The sequence below is a fragment of the Arachis hypogaea genome, chromosome 5 (genome assembly GCF_003086295.3).
Source record: "Arachis hypogaea cultivar Tifrunner chromosome 5, arahy.Tifrunner.gnm2.J5K5, whole genome shotgun sequence".
Taxonomy (NCBI): domain Eukaryota; kingdom Viridiplantae; phylum Streptophyta; class Magnoliopsida; order Fabales; family Fabaceae; genus Arachis; species Arachis hypogaea.
The window spans coordinates 109,163,768-109,179,645 of NC_092040.1; the positions used below are offsets into that span (position 1 = coordinate 109,163,768).

The following is a 15,878-nucleotide window of genomic DNA, read 5'->3' on the forward strand; positions in this document are numbered from 1 at the left end:
TACCGGACAGACTTAAGCCAGTACTGCCGGTTAATTTACCGATACGCATTTTTACGCAATTTTCCAAAAAAATTACATTTTTCAACTTAAAAAAATTTGCTGAGTCCAAATATAATATTTATATTTCCTAATTAATATTCTAAAATTTTAGACCTATTCCAAATAATTAAATTATTATTATTTTATATTAATTAATCGGTTAATTTAATTCACAGTTCTTACAGTTACACTCTGTTTTGTTGAATCCATGTTTACTTTCCCTAACATGTGATCCTGCAGATCAGGCTGCTTCTCAAAAATTGTTATGCAGTTCTCTACTAAGTACGAGTGGCTATTGTTCGATCTGTCCATCACGAGCTCCCCATTAATTGGCAGACCAAAAATATGTAGCACGTCTTCTAAGGTGACAGTAACCTTTTCACCAACTTGAATGTGGAAGTGAGTTTCAAGACTCTATCGTTCCACTAGAGCACCCAACATTGCGAAATGTCCTAGTGCAAATTGTGTTTAAATGCAATTAAAATGTCTCTGATTTTTTCGTTATTGTTTTTCTTGTTTTTTCATTTACACCCATAGATTTCCGCAGAAATGCAATCTTAAATGGAGGCCATGATGGAGCTGGGCTGGAACTCAGGGCATTTTTAACCGGCCCATTGCCAATGCTAGAGCTATTCATTTCAGATCGTAGTTCTTGCCTTCTTGGTGGTCACGACTTCACACCAAATCACTTGTGATGCATGACCATATTGGGTTCGAAGATGAACTCTTCTCAGGAGAGTCGAATTCACGTTTCGCGAGCTTGTAAAGTCCGATTGCCAGTAACAAGGTTCAATACCTACTAGGCTACTACAGTTTAGCTACCCAACAAAATTGCTTCTCGACACTTTCTTCCCCACCACGTTTAGCGCGTAATTGGAAGCTTCTTTGCATAGAAATGGGTCAATATGCTCTTGGTTTACACCAGTTTTGCAGGACCATAGTAAACAATTATCGTAGTAAATAAGCATATCGCATAGCCTGCATTAGAAACATACTATTACACTAAAATCTGATATTCAGGTTTAGCAACTACATAACTGCTTTTCTATTAAATATATGAGTGAAACCAGCAACATAAATATACAAAGAAAGACAACATTCACTCATGATACAATTCAGAGAACAAAGGAAAAAAAAGAGTAACAAAAAGGTGCGCTTTAATGGAATTTGAGTTTAATTTCTCCAGCCTAAAGAAACCTAGCTCAGAACTGAAGAAGCTAGAAGAACCAAACCCATGTAACTGCCACTGATCATTATCTAGACTAATAACTTAAATGAATGCTATATAGATGCGTCCTTAAAGCCCTTTAATCAATTAACTAAGATATTCTGTTCTATCACAATCCACTTTCTTCGGTAGAGAGTTATTGACATATAAACAAACGAATGAACGAACTATGTACCTACCAAAAGTAAATTAGCTTTCAAAGCAACAAAACAAGATTGTTGTTATAGGCTTTCAAGTTTCAAATCAAGATTCTTCATCAGAGTCAGAAGAAACAAGCATCTTGTCCTTTCCCTTTCCCTTTCCCTTCCCCTTCCCAGATTGTCGCGCCTTTCCATTCCCTGCGTCTTCAGCAACCTTGTACAAATCTGCTGTAACCTCTGTTAACCACGAACCAGGAACAAGACCCTGCACAGCCACGTTAGCGCAGAATCAGATTACAACAAATCAAACAGGAGTACAGCGACGCTGCAGAGATTCAAGTTAATACAAGTCAAGAAAGATCGATGCAACTTACATCCAATTGCTTCCGGATACTACTGGGCCTTTTGTTCGGCCTGCGCGGCGGCCGGTGGCCCACCATCTTTATGAAATCTTCTTCAACCTCCTTCCTTGACAATTGAAGGGAGAATTTCGGCCTCGGCGCGCTCTTATTGGAATTGCTTCGAAGCTTCAGCAACTTAACGGTGCCGCCGTCAGTTCTTGCAGGAGAGGAATTCTCATCAATCTTCAACGGTTTCTCGCTCCCGCCGCCAAGTCCGCCGTCGGAGAATGGAATCTTCCACTCCGCTCGCCTTGTCCTCAGATTCCACGTCCTCGCGCCCTCCGCCGCTAACAGAGGCGGCGATTCCCGCTCGTTTTCATCCTCCTCCACATTCATCTTGTCGTCCTCTTTGTTCCTCAAAATGGCGTCTTTCATCTTGTCAGCCTCGGTTTTCAGATCAAACATCAGTTTTTGCCTCATCGCCTCAATTCCGTCCTTGACGCCGTCGGCACCGCTGCGGCCCTTGCCATTGATTCGCGACCTCGGCATCTTTGCCACCGAGTGGTTTCTCTCCTGTTCCGTTTCCCTCTTCCGCCTCGGCGGTGACTCATCGGACATTGAAACTGAAGATCGGCGATCTCCGCTGCTGGAGCGGCTAGAGCCGGCGGAGTTTGTGCACCTCAGGTACTTCTGGCTTCCCCACTTCAAGTGTGGAAGGTTGAAATTATGAAGACGGTTTGATCGCTTGGGACTGGTCGCCATGGACTCCGGCGCTGGAACTGTCCCTCTATCTCCGTTCAAACCCGGCAGCACCATTTACATGAAGAGAAGGAAGAGAATCGGAGGAACGAGAAAGAGAGAAGAAAACCCTTTCACTCCGCCAAGTGTTTTGGGGTGCGTAGGCAGAGGAAGAGAGAGCTGAAAATTCTATCGAAAATCAGAAACAAAGAAAGAATGAATAGGCTTTTTTCTGAGGTGGCCGGGAAATTAAGTTAATATAAGGAGTAGGGACTGAGAAGAGGGGGCGGTTTTAACGTTTGGGTTAATGGACTTGGAGTTGGACCTTGGGATGCATATGCACATGTTTCCGTGATTCCTTTTTATTTACACCATAAACCTAATATAAATTTAAATATTTTGTTTTCAAGTGAAATTCTTATCTAAATCGTAAATCTCAAATTTATTTAAAAAAAATATAGGTAGATAATAAAAATATTAAATAATGTGAACAATGAATATATTGAATGTTTAATTTATTAGGTGTATAGATAATTATTTTAATATTAAGATTTAGATAAATAATTTGAGGATGTAGTGTATTTTTATTTTATTAAACTAATTATAGAGTCTATTATTTCATTATTCACAAAAACTATTGTTTACCTAACAAAGTCTTTGTTTTTATCACATTTTGATCCGAAAACTTAGTTCTTAATAAAATGTATGAGGCAATTCGATCTATTTAAAAAAATAATATATATGGCTAATAAAATTTATCATTTTAGCATTGTTTTGATAATTTAATTGAACTAATTTTTTTTATTGTATATCTCATTGTGGCAAGTCAAAAACTAATCTATCGTAGTATTGAGCTTTATTTAAGAGGTTTGTCGCTGAATGGATTATTGCATGCACGAGATGGGATTCGAACTCCCAACACTTACTTAAATAGACGAGTAAACTAATTATTAGACCAACCAAACTTAATTTTCTAACCGAAGTAGTTAGTTCGAACGAATTAACCAAAAATCAACTCCTAAATTATTTTAATTCAGAGTAAAAATTTATCATAATAAATGGATCAAACAATCAAAAAACTGATCAAACAAATAATTAATCGGTTAAAGCGATTTTTTTTAGCGATTAAACTAATTTAAAATAATAAAATACAAAAAATTATTTTTAATAAATTTATCTCTTTTATACATAAATTTATTATTTTATTATATTTAGTTCAATTCTAATTAAACTTAAGATGAATTTTATATTTTTAAATTTTTAATTCTATTGATTTGATCACTAATTTAATTTTCAAAATCTTACACTCTAGTTAATACTTAGTAAATAAAAATATTTTTATACTAAATTTAAAATTTAAAATTTAAAATTTAAAATTATAAATACTAATAATATAAAAATAAAATATTAATCTAAAATATTAACTAATATTAATGAAAATCAACTTTTTTTTCTTTAAAAAATAATATTGCATATGTCAACATCAGTCAATTTGTATATTCAATTCCAATAAATTGCATATAAAACTTGTACTTTAGAGTTTTGAAACACATGCATTTTTCTTTTTTTTTTTTTTGTTCGCGACATCTACAAGTCCAATAATAATAAGTATTCAAACAAGGTGAATACTATCGTCTAGATTATAGAAAAAATCTAATACATATAGATTATGTGTGATTAATTTCTTTGGACGATATTTATCATATTGTTGTTTCGATTCTATTCAGATGAGTTGATGGATAAAATAGGCACCACTGGCATAATAGTATTTTGTCTCTTTCAAATTCTATTAGCACGTAATTAATTGTTAAATATTTAGTTGGACTTTTATCTTCATTAAAACTCACTTTTTTTTTCTTATTTTTGCAAAATCAAAATTAAATAGTTTAGAGAATAAAAAAATAATTTCTTGTTATTATTTCCTTTTTTTAACATTAATTTCAAAAAATAGTTTGTAAGTGTAAAATCTCGTTTGCCAATAAAACTCTTTATTTTAAAATTTTAAGTACAATTATATTTTCTCTCTCTCTCCTAAATTTAATATGAGAGACTATTATCATAGTCAAAATAATTATTACTAGAATTTTATTAAATTTTATATTTTCTATTTAAATATTTTTTTATCTTCTTACCTTATTGCTATATCCTTTTTTTCTGTCTACTTTATAAGATATAATTTTTAATAGTTTCTATTTATCATTTTTTTACTATTGTTTCACTTGATTTTTAGTAATCTTAACAGAGTGTCGAATTAAATTTGTATTAAAATCTCAATTCGAAAAATAGATGTGACTTTTCTAAAAAAAAGTAAGCTCGACCCAGAAATTATTTAGTGTTAGTGTCAAAAGTAAATTGTGCAATACAATGCAGGCAATAAAGTGAAATCGAAATAAGAAAAGAAATAGAAAATAGAGTTGAAACAGTTAAAAATGTAAAAAAAAAAACACTAAATAACAAATGAGAATGAGTAAACTGAAATAATAAATTTAAATAAATAAACAAAAATAACAAAGCAACGATAAAAAAACAAATAACTGAACCAAAACAACAAAAAAAACAAACAGAACTAAATTGAGATTAAGAAAAATTAAATAACAGAATAAAAAAATATTAAAAGTCCTTTTCGTAAAGGTGGTCATTTTCTATTAACTTGCTCAGTATAAAGTATTAATTTTAAAACTAAGTCACCAATTATAAATTTTTTATTCTTCACCTTCTTGATATATAATTTAGCTATCATTTTTTTTTGTTGAATTATTCTATCTAATGCAGTTAGTCAAGATTGATCTAACTCATTTAATTCATCCATTATACTCGACCAGCATTGTTTGACAGGCAAATCATTTTGTTCTACCACTCTAATAGTTTACAAATTTATTTTTAAGTAGTCAAACAACTTTATGACCATATACTAGCTGATAAGGTGTTAAACTTGTGGCCTCTTTAGGTAAACACATATTTATCCATAGTACTTGACTTAAAGTATTATGTCAATTTTGAGGTTGTCTTCCTATATACTTTTTAATCAAACTTATTTAAATTTTATTAGTGGCTTCGGCTATTAGCTTGTGCATAGTAGGGAGTCGAGTGTACTATCTTAATACCTCGTAATTCAACAAACTTCTATATTTGTCGACCTGTAAACATAGTCTCTTGATCTGCCGTCAAAGTTTGGGTAATACTAAATTTATGAATGATCTACTCCTCAATAAAGGGATTATCTTAGCTTCTAAAACTTCTTTCATGAGCATAGCTTCCACCCACTTTATAAAGTAGTCGATCACACCAAGATAAACTTATGATCCTTAGTCAAAGACTCAAAGGAGGGTGAATCATTCTTATTAAGTCAAGAGCTCATCCTCTGAATGGTCATAGTTTGACTATAGAATATAAGTCAGAAGCTGAGACTTTTTGAATAGGTGCATGCCTTTCGCATTATTTACAGTGTCAAACAAATTCAATACAATCTTTTATTATTGAAGGCCAATATAATCCTTGTGGATGCAAGATCTAATGCATCTTTTGACCTGACTGGTAAGCTCCACAAATACATTTATGTACTTCAGCCATAGCCAAATGAACTTCTTGAATACCAATACATTGGAGTAAAGAATCATCGACACTCTTCTTAAATAAATCCTCTCTAATGAATACAAATCTCAAGCTAGGTATTTAACCTTTTGATATGCTTTTTTATTGGGATTCTTGAGATAGTTAATGATCCTGAATCTCTAATCATTTGGATCTATTGTATTTGCACAACATACTCCTCTTAATGCCAAAGGAGTTAGATTAGTATCAAATTTACTGAATTCTTTCATTAAATTGGAAGATATTTTATAGCTAGAAGTCATTTGAGCTAAGTCATTGACTTCCTTATTCGACTCTCTAAATATATGCTTTATTGAAATAGAGTCGAATTTAGCTAGCAGTTGAGCTGCTATCATAAAATATTTAGCTAAATTTTGATTTATAACTCTATAATTTCTAGTTAATTGCAAATTGTCAGTTGTGAATCTCCTATTATTTCAACTATTTAAGCTCCTTTTTGAATTAATAATTCTAGAGTAATAATTAAAGCCTCATATTCTATTTTATTGTTCGACAATCTTGATTATAGTCGAAACATAAATTTAGTTGGCATGTCATCAAGAGTGATTATTACTATTCTGACTCCTATCTCATATTGGTGCTTAAATCCATCGAAAAATAATCTCCAATGCTTAAGTTCTAAGTATCCAGTTATATTTTCAACGAAATTAATATCAATATCAACAAAAAGATGATCTACTAGGAAGTCAACAATCACTTGTCTTTGACAATTCTAGCAAGGACATAGAATAAAGAGAATTCGATTAATTCTAACATCCACTTGGTTAAAAAAATCTGATTTTTAAGGGTTAAAAAATATGATTTTAGAACTGCATTAAAAAAAATTAGATTTTAAATTTGTATTTCAAAAAATCAGATTGAAAATCGGATTTTAATTTAGGATATTAAAAAATAGACTTTCAATTATGTGTATTTCATTACTTCAAAAAATCTTAGGATAAATGCTAAATATTATAGAAAAAGATCTTCAATCAAATAATGGTACCCAAGCATACCTTCCTTGTTTAAAAAAAAATTAACTTATACTCTGTAATTTTTTAAAAATTATTTTTTTACAGAATTCTGTTAGCGAAGGTTTGAGATTTGTGTACTATTGATTTTTACATTGTCGTTATCTTGCTAATTGTCTAATGATCTTATGTTGTTTTCAGGATTAATCAAATACCTAGGAAATTTCGGTACACGGTTAGTAGTGTAGCCGGAACTGTTGTGCCCCTGATAGTCAAACCCAAGCTACTTTGGTGAGTTAAGTAATGCAACACTTATTTGAAATGTTGATTTGCCTTTTAAGATAGACTTTTAGTCAATACCATTTGTGCGAATACTGAAAAAAATTGGTTGATGTACTAACTACTTTGTTTTTAACACAAGGATAGAACGACGGATATGGAAACCAATACTTCAAGTGCACGGCGACGTACCAGGACACCTCCACTTCCGTATTTCGACAACGGTGTTCGACAATCTCGTGTTAATGCTGATCGTTTTGACCACCGTGCAATGAAAAACGGCTGGCTCCGTCAAGTGACATGGGTGACACTCGAGCTCCTGCAACACGTACAAAGCATCGGTTATGCGATGGAGTTGCAGATGTCTATTCAGATGATAAAGACTATGACTCGGAGACACATGAAGTTGAGTCGTTCGATGACCATGTTGACGACTTGTTTGCCGTGCATGAAGCTGAACATCAAGGCAATACCAACAGCAAAAAAACGGACATCGATTTTTGGGAAGTTGATGTCATCAGTATTATTTTTTGCTTGTATCTTATAAACCATAATTAATTTTTTTCTTGAATTTTAATTCTTTGGGTAACACTAATGTTTTTAAGCTTTTTTCCTCCATTAGAAAGCGGCGTGACTTCTTGTATGGATCTGACTGTTAAGGAGATATTAGCATTTTTTCCTAGAAGAAAGATCGTACTTAAACATAATAGAGAGTTGCAACCAGTTGGTCAGGCAGCGGGTCTATTAAGCGGGTTCTTCAGGAGTTTAGGGGGCTGATTTTCAACAATTACCAATTTATGAAACTAGTTGGAAGATAATAAACAAGACTATCAAGGAGCATGCGATTGACCAGATTAAGATAATTTTTAAGTTTTTTTTATAAAGTAAAGCTTTACTACTGTTTGAATTTTTTTTAGGTTGTTCAACCGTATTTCAGCTGTAAAATATTTTTTTTGTCTCTTAAATCAATAGTACAATGAGAAGATTAAGATGCACACACATAATATCGGTCATACAAATTCTTTTGTTTAGTGTAAATTGCATTACATTATTACATAACTTAGTTTCAAAGCAATTGATCCTTCGTGTATAGCAATGTAACTAATAATAATAATAATAATAATAATAATAATAATAATAAAACTTATAAACCTCATGAGATTTTCAAAGCCGCTTCTATCGTAAACAAGTAGAGAGTGACTAGCTATTATTTATGATTTTTTGTTAAATTAAAATGTCAAAAAAAAATAAATATGGTACACATTTGCATAAATAGAATCTGTTATCCTACTGAATTTAAAATGTCTCTATATAATTTAATTATAAAGCTTGATGAAGGCAATTAACAGTTCCAAATTTTATAAATTAAAATATTTACAACATTAATTATATTAACAATTGACCAATATGGTTATATATTTATTCTTTAGAATCCATCTCTTGTTCTACATACTTTCTAGAACTGTAGTTCAAATTAAAAATTGAATCATTTTCTTCCCATCTGATGGAATATTAGACCCGTCTTCACTTTGAAATTATTTTTAATGAAGAAAAAAGCTTAGAAATTAAGAAAAGTAAATCACAACTGTTTAAGTTTTTTGGTTGGTAGTCAGGGCCTAGGGGAAAACATCTTTTGTACTATACACAGAAGCAAGTATACAAATAATTTATATTATTATTTTATGGTGGATGTTACAATACTCCCCTCATATTTGGAGTTTTGAAACTCTTTTATATTATCAATATTATAATGTGTATTGGCACAATTTTTTAATAAATATTTTATTAATAGAGTTTTTATTATATATTAAAAACTTCATCAAATAATTAATGCCAACAATATTTTTTAAAAAAATTAATATTTAAAAAATTAACACTAACATAAAATTATACTTTTAAATAAAACCCATAAAATAATTATAAAATATTAATAGAATACGTTGCTTAATAAAACACTAATTTAAAAAAAAAACGTTGCTTATAAATTATTTTTATAAATTAATAATTTAATCTCCCATCTTTACTTATTAAACAACATTTTTTTAATTATTGTTTTATTAGTGTTAATTTTTTTATTGAAATAAAATAAAAAAAATTATTGTTTCCATAACAATTTTTTTATTTTTATCTTTTAAGATTTATTTTGTTTTAAAATTTCATAAACTCATTACAGTCATACTGGTATATTTTTATTTTTATTAATTTAATTTTATTCACATAATTTAAAATTTTAAATTATAAAATCTTTAAATTAAAATTTAAATAAATATAATTTAATTAATAACTTAATTTAATTTAATAAAAATAAACGTATTCATATTATTATATTTATATGATTAATTATATTTATTCGATTTAAAAAAATAACTATTTAAAATCGTTAATTATAAATTAAAAAATTAATATACTCGTATTATTTTTAATACGATTATGTTTACAATACTCCCTAATAGTTTGGTAAATCAACCGTGTATAAAGTTTTTAATTATTTAACGAATCAATACTCTATATATTTTTATTTTTAAATTAGTTTTTTGCAGTTAAAATTTTCATTATTTTCTTTATATTTATTTTATTGCTTCTGCTTTAAATATTAAAATCCTTTATATTTATTTTACCCCATAGCTCTCTTTCTCAAATCTCACTTCTAACCAAATTTATCACTACCGTTCACTATCGTGACCGGTGTCTCGTTCAACGTTACATCTCCTTCATCATTTTCTATTATTCTATTCGGATATGTTTTTAAACTATCTTCAATTTTTGTCCCTATTTTAATTGTTCTGGTATTCTATTTTTGTTTCTATTTTAGTGTTTTAAATTAAAATTTAAAATTTTACTTTTTAACTCATTTTAGTAATCTAATCCTAAAAGAACATCTTAATATTTAAACTTAATACTAAATAATATATTTAATTCTATTAATTAAATTTAAATTCACATTTCCGTGTTGTTTCTTTTATTTACCAAAGATAAAAAATTCAAATTCAAATTTTTATTTTTTAATTTAATAAAACAACTTTAACTATTTAAAGAGTATTTTTATCATTTAAAATTATATGAAAAGTACATTTTAGTCTTTTAAAATCAAATTTAAATTTTAACATTATAAATTTATTAAAGAGTAAAGTACTGTTTTTGTCCCCAATATTTGGGATAAATCTCAAAGTTATCCCTAATGTTTAAATCGTCTTATTTAAGTCTCTAACATTTTAAAATTGGCTCCATATTAGAATTTGATTTTTAAATAAAAGAAAAAAAGAAGAAAATATAAATAAAAAAATGAATGATAATTAAAGTGAGATTAGTGTTAGATAAAAATTATATAATTTGTTGTTAGATTGGTTGTTTGAGCTTGTAAATCGGTGTCAATTTTTATAAGGACATTTTTGTCTTTATAAAATTATCAAGAGTATTTGATAAATTAAAATTTAAAATTTTATTTTTTAATTTATTTAAACAAATTTAATCCTAAAATAATTTTTATTGTTTAAATTTATAGTTTTTGATGCATGTATACAACGTCAATACCAAAGAGATATTTTTGTCTTTTTATTAATATTTAAATAAATATTTTATAATTTTTAAATTAATTTTTAAAAAAGATAATTTTATCTTTTTAAATTTAAATTTAAATTTTTATTTTTATTCTTTTTAAAATTAAATTAAATTTTTAATTCAAATTAAATAACTTTAATTTTAAAAAACTTTTAGTCTTTTAAAATTAATACGAAAATATATGTTTGACTTCAGTTTTTTAAATCATCTCAATTTTGCCCCACCGTCAATTCTGTTAATAGATTCCTAACGGAAGTATAACATTGAATCAATTTTAAAACTTTAAGGACTTAAATAGAACGATTGAAACGTTAGAGACAACTTTAGAAGTTACCCCCAAATGTTGGGGACAAAGACGATACTTTACTCTAAAATTTATTTTAAGCATGATATTTTAATTTTTTCATATTAAATTCAAAATTTTAAATTTAAATATATTTAAACAAAATTAATATTAAAAATATATTTTTGTTTTTTAATTAAATTTTAAATGGATATTTTAAAAGTTTAAACTAAATCTTCAACAGGATAATTTTATCTTTTTTACATTCAAACATATATTTTTTATTTTTTAAAAATAAAACAACTCTAATCTTGCCAATGAATTATAGTTCAAATGGCATAATCTCTCCATACTCATATAAGAGGTTGCGGATTCGAGTTTCTTTATTTTTGAAAAAAAAAAACAACTCTAATCCTAAAAAAATATTTTCCCTTTTTGCAATTAATTAAAACATATTATACTTTTTTCAAAAATTCACTATAAAGAAGTATTTTGTCTTTTTAAAGTTTTTAATTTTTTTGTTAAAAAGTTTTTAATTTTTATTTCTATTATAATGTAACGATCCAATAGCAATTTAAAAATAAAAAAGTCTAAAATAAGCCCAAGTAAAAACCAAAAAATAACATTAGCCCAAATATTATTTAAACGATTACAAAAAAACATTATTTACCGTAACTTATTCCTAACTTTATAAGAGGAGATTTAATACTCCAAACAACTGAAAAGCACTAAATCGCGTCCCTTACTTTATTTGTAGTGTGTAAGTATCATTGTTGTCAAGAGAACAACTATTTACGTAGCGTTTGGTGGAGAGACAGATACTGAAAGACTGAGATTGAGAGACAGAGACTAAGAGACAGAGACTGAAATAAGTTTTAGTATTCTGTTTGGTGTCAAGTGAGAGACAAAAATTGAAATAAGAATAAAATTCTAATTTAATTTACACAAAGGATAAAATTGGAATTAATTAATTAAAATGAGAGTATTTTAGGTATAAAATATTATTAAAGTTTCCGTCTTTGTTTCTAAAAATATCAGTCCCCTCTGTCCCTACATTTTAGAGACACTGAAATACTGAAATTTTGGGGACAGAGACAGAAACTTTAGTACCAGTCTCTGAGCCAACAAACATGATACTATGTCTCAGTCTCTCAGTCTCTGTCCCAGTACTGCAAAACAAACACTACCTTATGTGTATTTATTTTCTTTAATTTAAACTAAAAAAGAAACTACTAAAGTGCTAATAACATTTTTAATGTAAAAAAGATTAACTAATATTAATTCAAATATAAATAAAAAATATCATGACCTTAAATTACTCAACTCAAAACTAATATAAAGGATTCAAACTAATTCACCACATTATCAAATCACTAAAAATAGAAATTTTAAGATAGCATTGCGTCTAAATTGTACACAGAGTTTGTACACGTCTCTTTATAGAAGTATACATTATTGCTTTTTATTAGTTTATGATATATTCCTTTTTCACCCCCATCATTCAGTCACATGCTTAATTGCTTATGAGTTATGACTTATTTTTCATTTTCATTTTGTGAAATTATACGTAGTTGCCCCCAATCTTCATGCATAATGCAAGCAAAAAATTGAATTAACATTTGTTTAAATGTGAAAAGAAAATAAAAAAATTTTGAACCAATGGTTGATGATTTTGTGATTTGGGCCACACGATATGATAGAAGATTTTTATCATGCATCTTATGTAATCTTATAATGTGAGATATTTGTAGCAAGTCTTTCATCCTGAGGACAATCGAGGAGGAAGAATAAAGCGAGGAATCATACAAAAGATAGGAAGAAACTAGAAGAACATAAGAAATCTTTTGTTTCATAAGTTTTATGATAGTAGAAAGACTTTTGAGGAAAATACCAATCATAAACCATCAAGAATAGATGCAAATTACTGGAAATGGTTTCTTGAATATCGGTTGAAGGACGACACAAAGGTAACAAATATTATTAAGTTGGTATTTCATTCTATTCAATTTTAAACCCTCTGAATTACTGCTAAATATGTTGAATTTATTATGATAGTAAAAAAACTTCTACCCAAAATATATTTACCTTATGCTTTCTTCTGTTTCCTGAAATCGCACATGGCTACTTCATAAATAGTTAACATTGTATTAATTTATCCCATTTACATTAATATTTGTTGTTTTGTTTATAGGAGATGTGCAGAAAAATGCTATAAATCGTTCAAAGCAACGTTACACACATACTGGAGGTTCTAAAATAATGGCCAAAAAAAGACACAAAGAAGTAATCAATTTAAATTCAGTTTTAGATTTTTGCCTTATTTTTGGTAATATAGTGTTGTTTGTTATATGATTGTGACCACATGAATGTTATAGGAGCAACGCCAAGCAAGGCCTATTGGTAGAGGAGAGACATGGACCATGACTCATAGAAAACAAGGATGACTCGTATATAAATGAAAATGCGCGTGTTGGTGGGGATAAGTCATGTTCTTTAATTTTTCACATTTCTTTTTGAATTTATAACAATGGATGTAAAATTAGTGTAGATCTGAATCTCAAATGTCTGTAGGAAGCAATTGCACATATTGAAGGCCAAGACGCATCCAACAAGGAGCTTTCACAAAATGATTTTCTTGCACAAGTACTTGGAAAGGAGCACCCAGGACAAGTACGTGAACTAGGTTTCAGACCATGTCCCACTTAGTATTTTCGTAATATTCCACAGTAGTCAGAATTCAGTGTGCAAATTGAAGAGTATTAGAAGGAGATTACAAAACTTAAGGCAAAGGTGGCAGAACTAAAGACAAAGGCAGCAGAAGAGAAGGCAAAGAGACAGATAATGAAAAATTTGTTAAGATACTTAATCCAGCAACAAGGAGATAATTTGTCACTTGATGTAGCTACAGATCTGGATTCTTTGGAAAGTGCACCGACCTTATCCCATGCAAGATGATATTCTGGCACTAATGATCTGAATGATAAATCATGGAATCAAGTCAATAGAAATAGATACACTTGAATCTGAACACTTTTTAATTGTTCACCGTCCTAATAACTTTTGAGTTATTTATTTCTAGTTTATAGACATTGATGCACTGAAGACAAATTACTATTATAATGATTGCTTTTGCATATATATTTTTGTTCTGTTTTGTGTATTTTTGTTTGATTGGTTGTAGGTTGTTTTAATAAATTAAAGCAACTTATGTAGTGGAAGAACATATAAGGAATTAAAGAATTGATTATATTATTAAAAATTTGGATGTAAAAAAAACTATAATATGACATTTGGCAGCAGTCGCGAATCCACTGCTATATTAGAAACACAGCTTTTTGATAGATGCCATTTTGCAGCGGTTAACAACCGCTACCATCTATAAGTAGGCTTGCTTACGTTTTAGTAGCGGTTAGAATTGCCGCAAAAATATATCGCGGCGAAATATTATTTAGCAGCAGTTATTCCAACAGTTATTATTAACCACTGCTAGAAGTTTAGCCGCACGCTATCTTCCAGCGGGTTAACAACCGTTGCTACCCATTCTGCAGCGGTTAAAAATTGCTGCTTTTCGGCTCCATAACTGCTACTAACTGCCGGATGTGGTGTAGTGTTACCTGACTTTTGATTTTTTACTTTTTAATTTTTTCAAAACGTTTCAGGTAGATATAAGAAAGGGAGAGAAAGAATCTAGGGTTTACTTCGTGCCATTCCATCTTTTTTCTCACCATATATCTGCATGCCCTAACAGATAAAAACATGAACCACCTATTGGGATCCAACAAAACTTATCAGAAGGTTGAAGGTGGCCATTCCGAAACCCATAATCGTAGTCCGGTGGTTATCCTTCTGTCGCGTTAGGTGTGTCGCGATGATTGGAAGACAGTTATCACTCCCACAGTGAGAGGTAAGCCATCTTCATATAGTTCTGGTGCATAATTTCTTATTTTAGTTACCAATTTTTTCTTTTACTAAAATTGTACACTATGAAATTGTTATCTGAAGTTAGGTCCTTTTACTAATTGCATAGAGTTTTTCACTGTAGGGTTGTATTTCAGTTTAGAAAATGTAGGAAAATAGTATATATTTTTTATGGTTTATTCATTTTTTAATGGTTTATTCATGTATTCTTAATTTTAAAAATATTTGGGTGTTGGGTAATGTTATAAGCTAATTATAATTTTTGATGATTTATTCACTTTTGATGGTTTATTCATATATTCTTAATTTTAAAAATATTTGGATGTTAGGTAATGTTATAAGCTAATTATGTTTTTGATAGTTTATTTATTTATTTTACTGGTTTATTTATGTACTCTTCATTTTGAGAATATTTAGGTGTTAGGTCTTGTTATAAGTTGATTATGTTTTTTTTATGGTTTATTCATTTTTTGATGGTTTATTCATGTACTCTTAATTCTGAGAATATTTGGGAATTAGGTAATGTTATAAGTTGATTGTTTTTTGATAGTTTATTCATGTATTCTTAGTTTTGAAAATATTTAAGTGTATCATAATGTTATAAGTTGATTATATTTTTTAATGGTGTATTCATTTTTTAATAGTTTATTTATGTACTCTTAATTTTGAGAACATTTAGGTGTTGGATAATATTAGAAAATATGATTATATTTTTTTTGTTATTCACAGAAATGGCCACCACCACACATATTATGTTAGTGATACAGTACAGAGATAGACTTGAAAGGGGAT

The 15,878-nt window shown here is 29.0% G+C and overlaps 1 protein-coding gene across 2 annotated transcripts; it reads right to left on the minus strand.

Annotated features, from left to right (window-relative positions):
- Nucleotides 1-487: 487 nt before the first annotated feature.
- Nucleotides 488-2,823, minus strand: LOC112802650 (uncharacterized). Of its 2 annotated transcripts, XR_011882410.1 has the most exons (3): nucleotides 1,782-2,823; nucleotides 1,447-1,672; nucleotides 488-1,017 (listed from the first exon to the last, which is right to left on the minus strand). XR_011882410.1 is itself a non-coding variant. In XM_025845962.3 (2 exons), the coding sequence occupies exons 1-2, from the start codon at nucleotides 2,562-2,564 to the stop codon at nucleotides 1,511-1,513; spliced, it is 945 nt and encodes a 314-aa protein (XP_025701747.1). In that variant the 5' UTR covers nucleotides 2,565-2,823; the 3' UTR covers nucleotides 1,061-1,510. The 2 variants fall into 2 exon arrangements, 1 of the variants encoding a protein (XP_025701747.1); XM_025845962.3 differs by lacking the exon at nucleotides 488-1,017 and having other exon boundaries at nucleotides 1,061-1,672.
- Nucleotides 2,824-15,878: the final 13,055 nt, after the last annotated feature.

What these genes read in the sequence shown, in the direction of transcription:
- LOC112802650 (XM_025845962.3), bottom strand. Translation starts at nt 2,564, where the DNA reads ATGGTGCTGCCGGGTTTGAACGGAGATAGAGGGACAGTTCCAGCGCCG. An exon ending in GTATCCGGAAGCAATTGGAT is followed by an intron (nt 1,673 to 1,781) that starts GTAAGTTGCATC and finishes GTGGCTGTGCAG; the next exon opens with GGTCTTGTTCCTGGTTCGTG.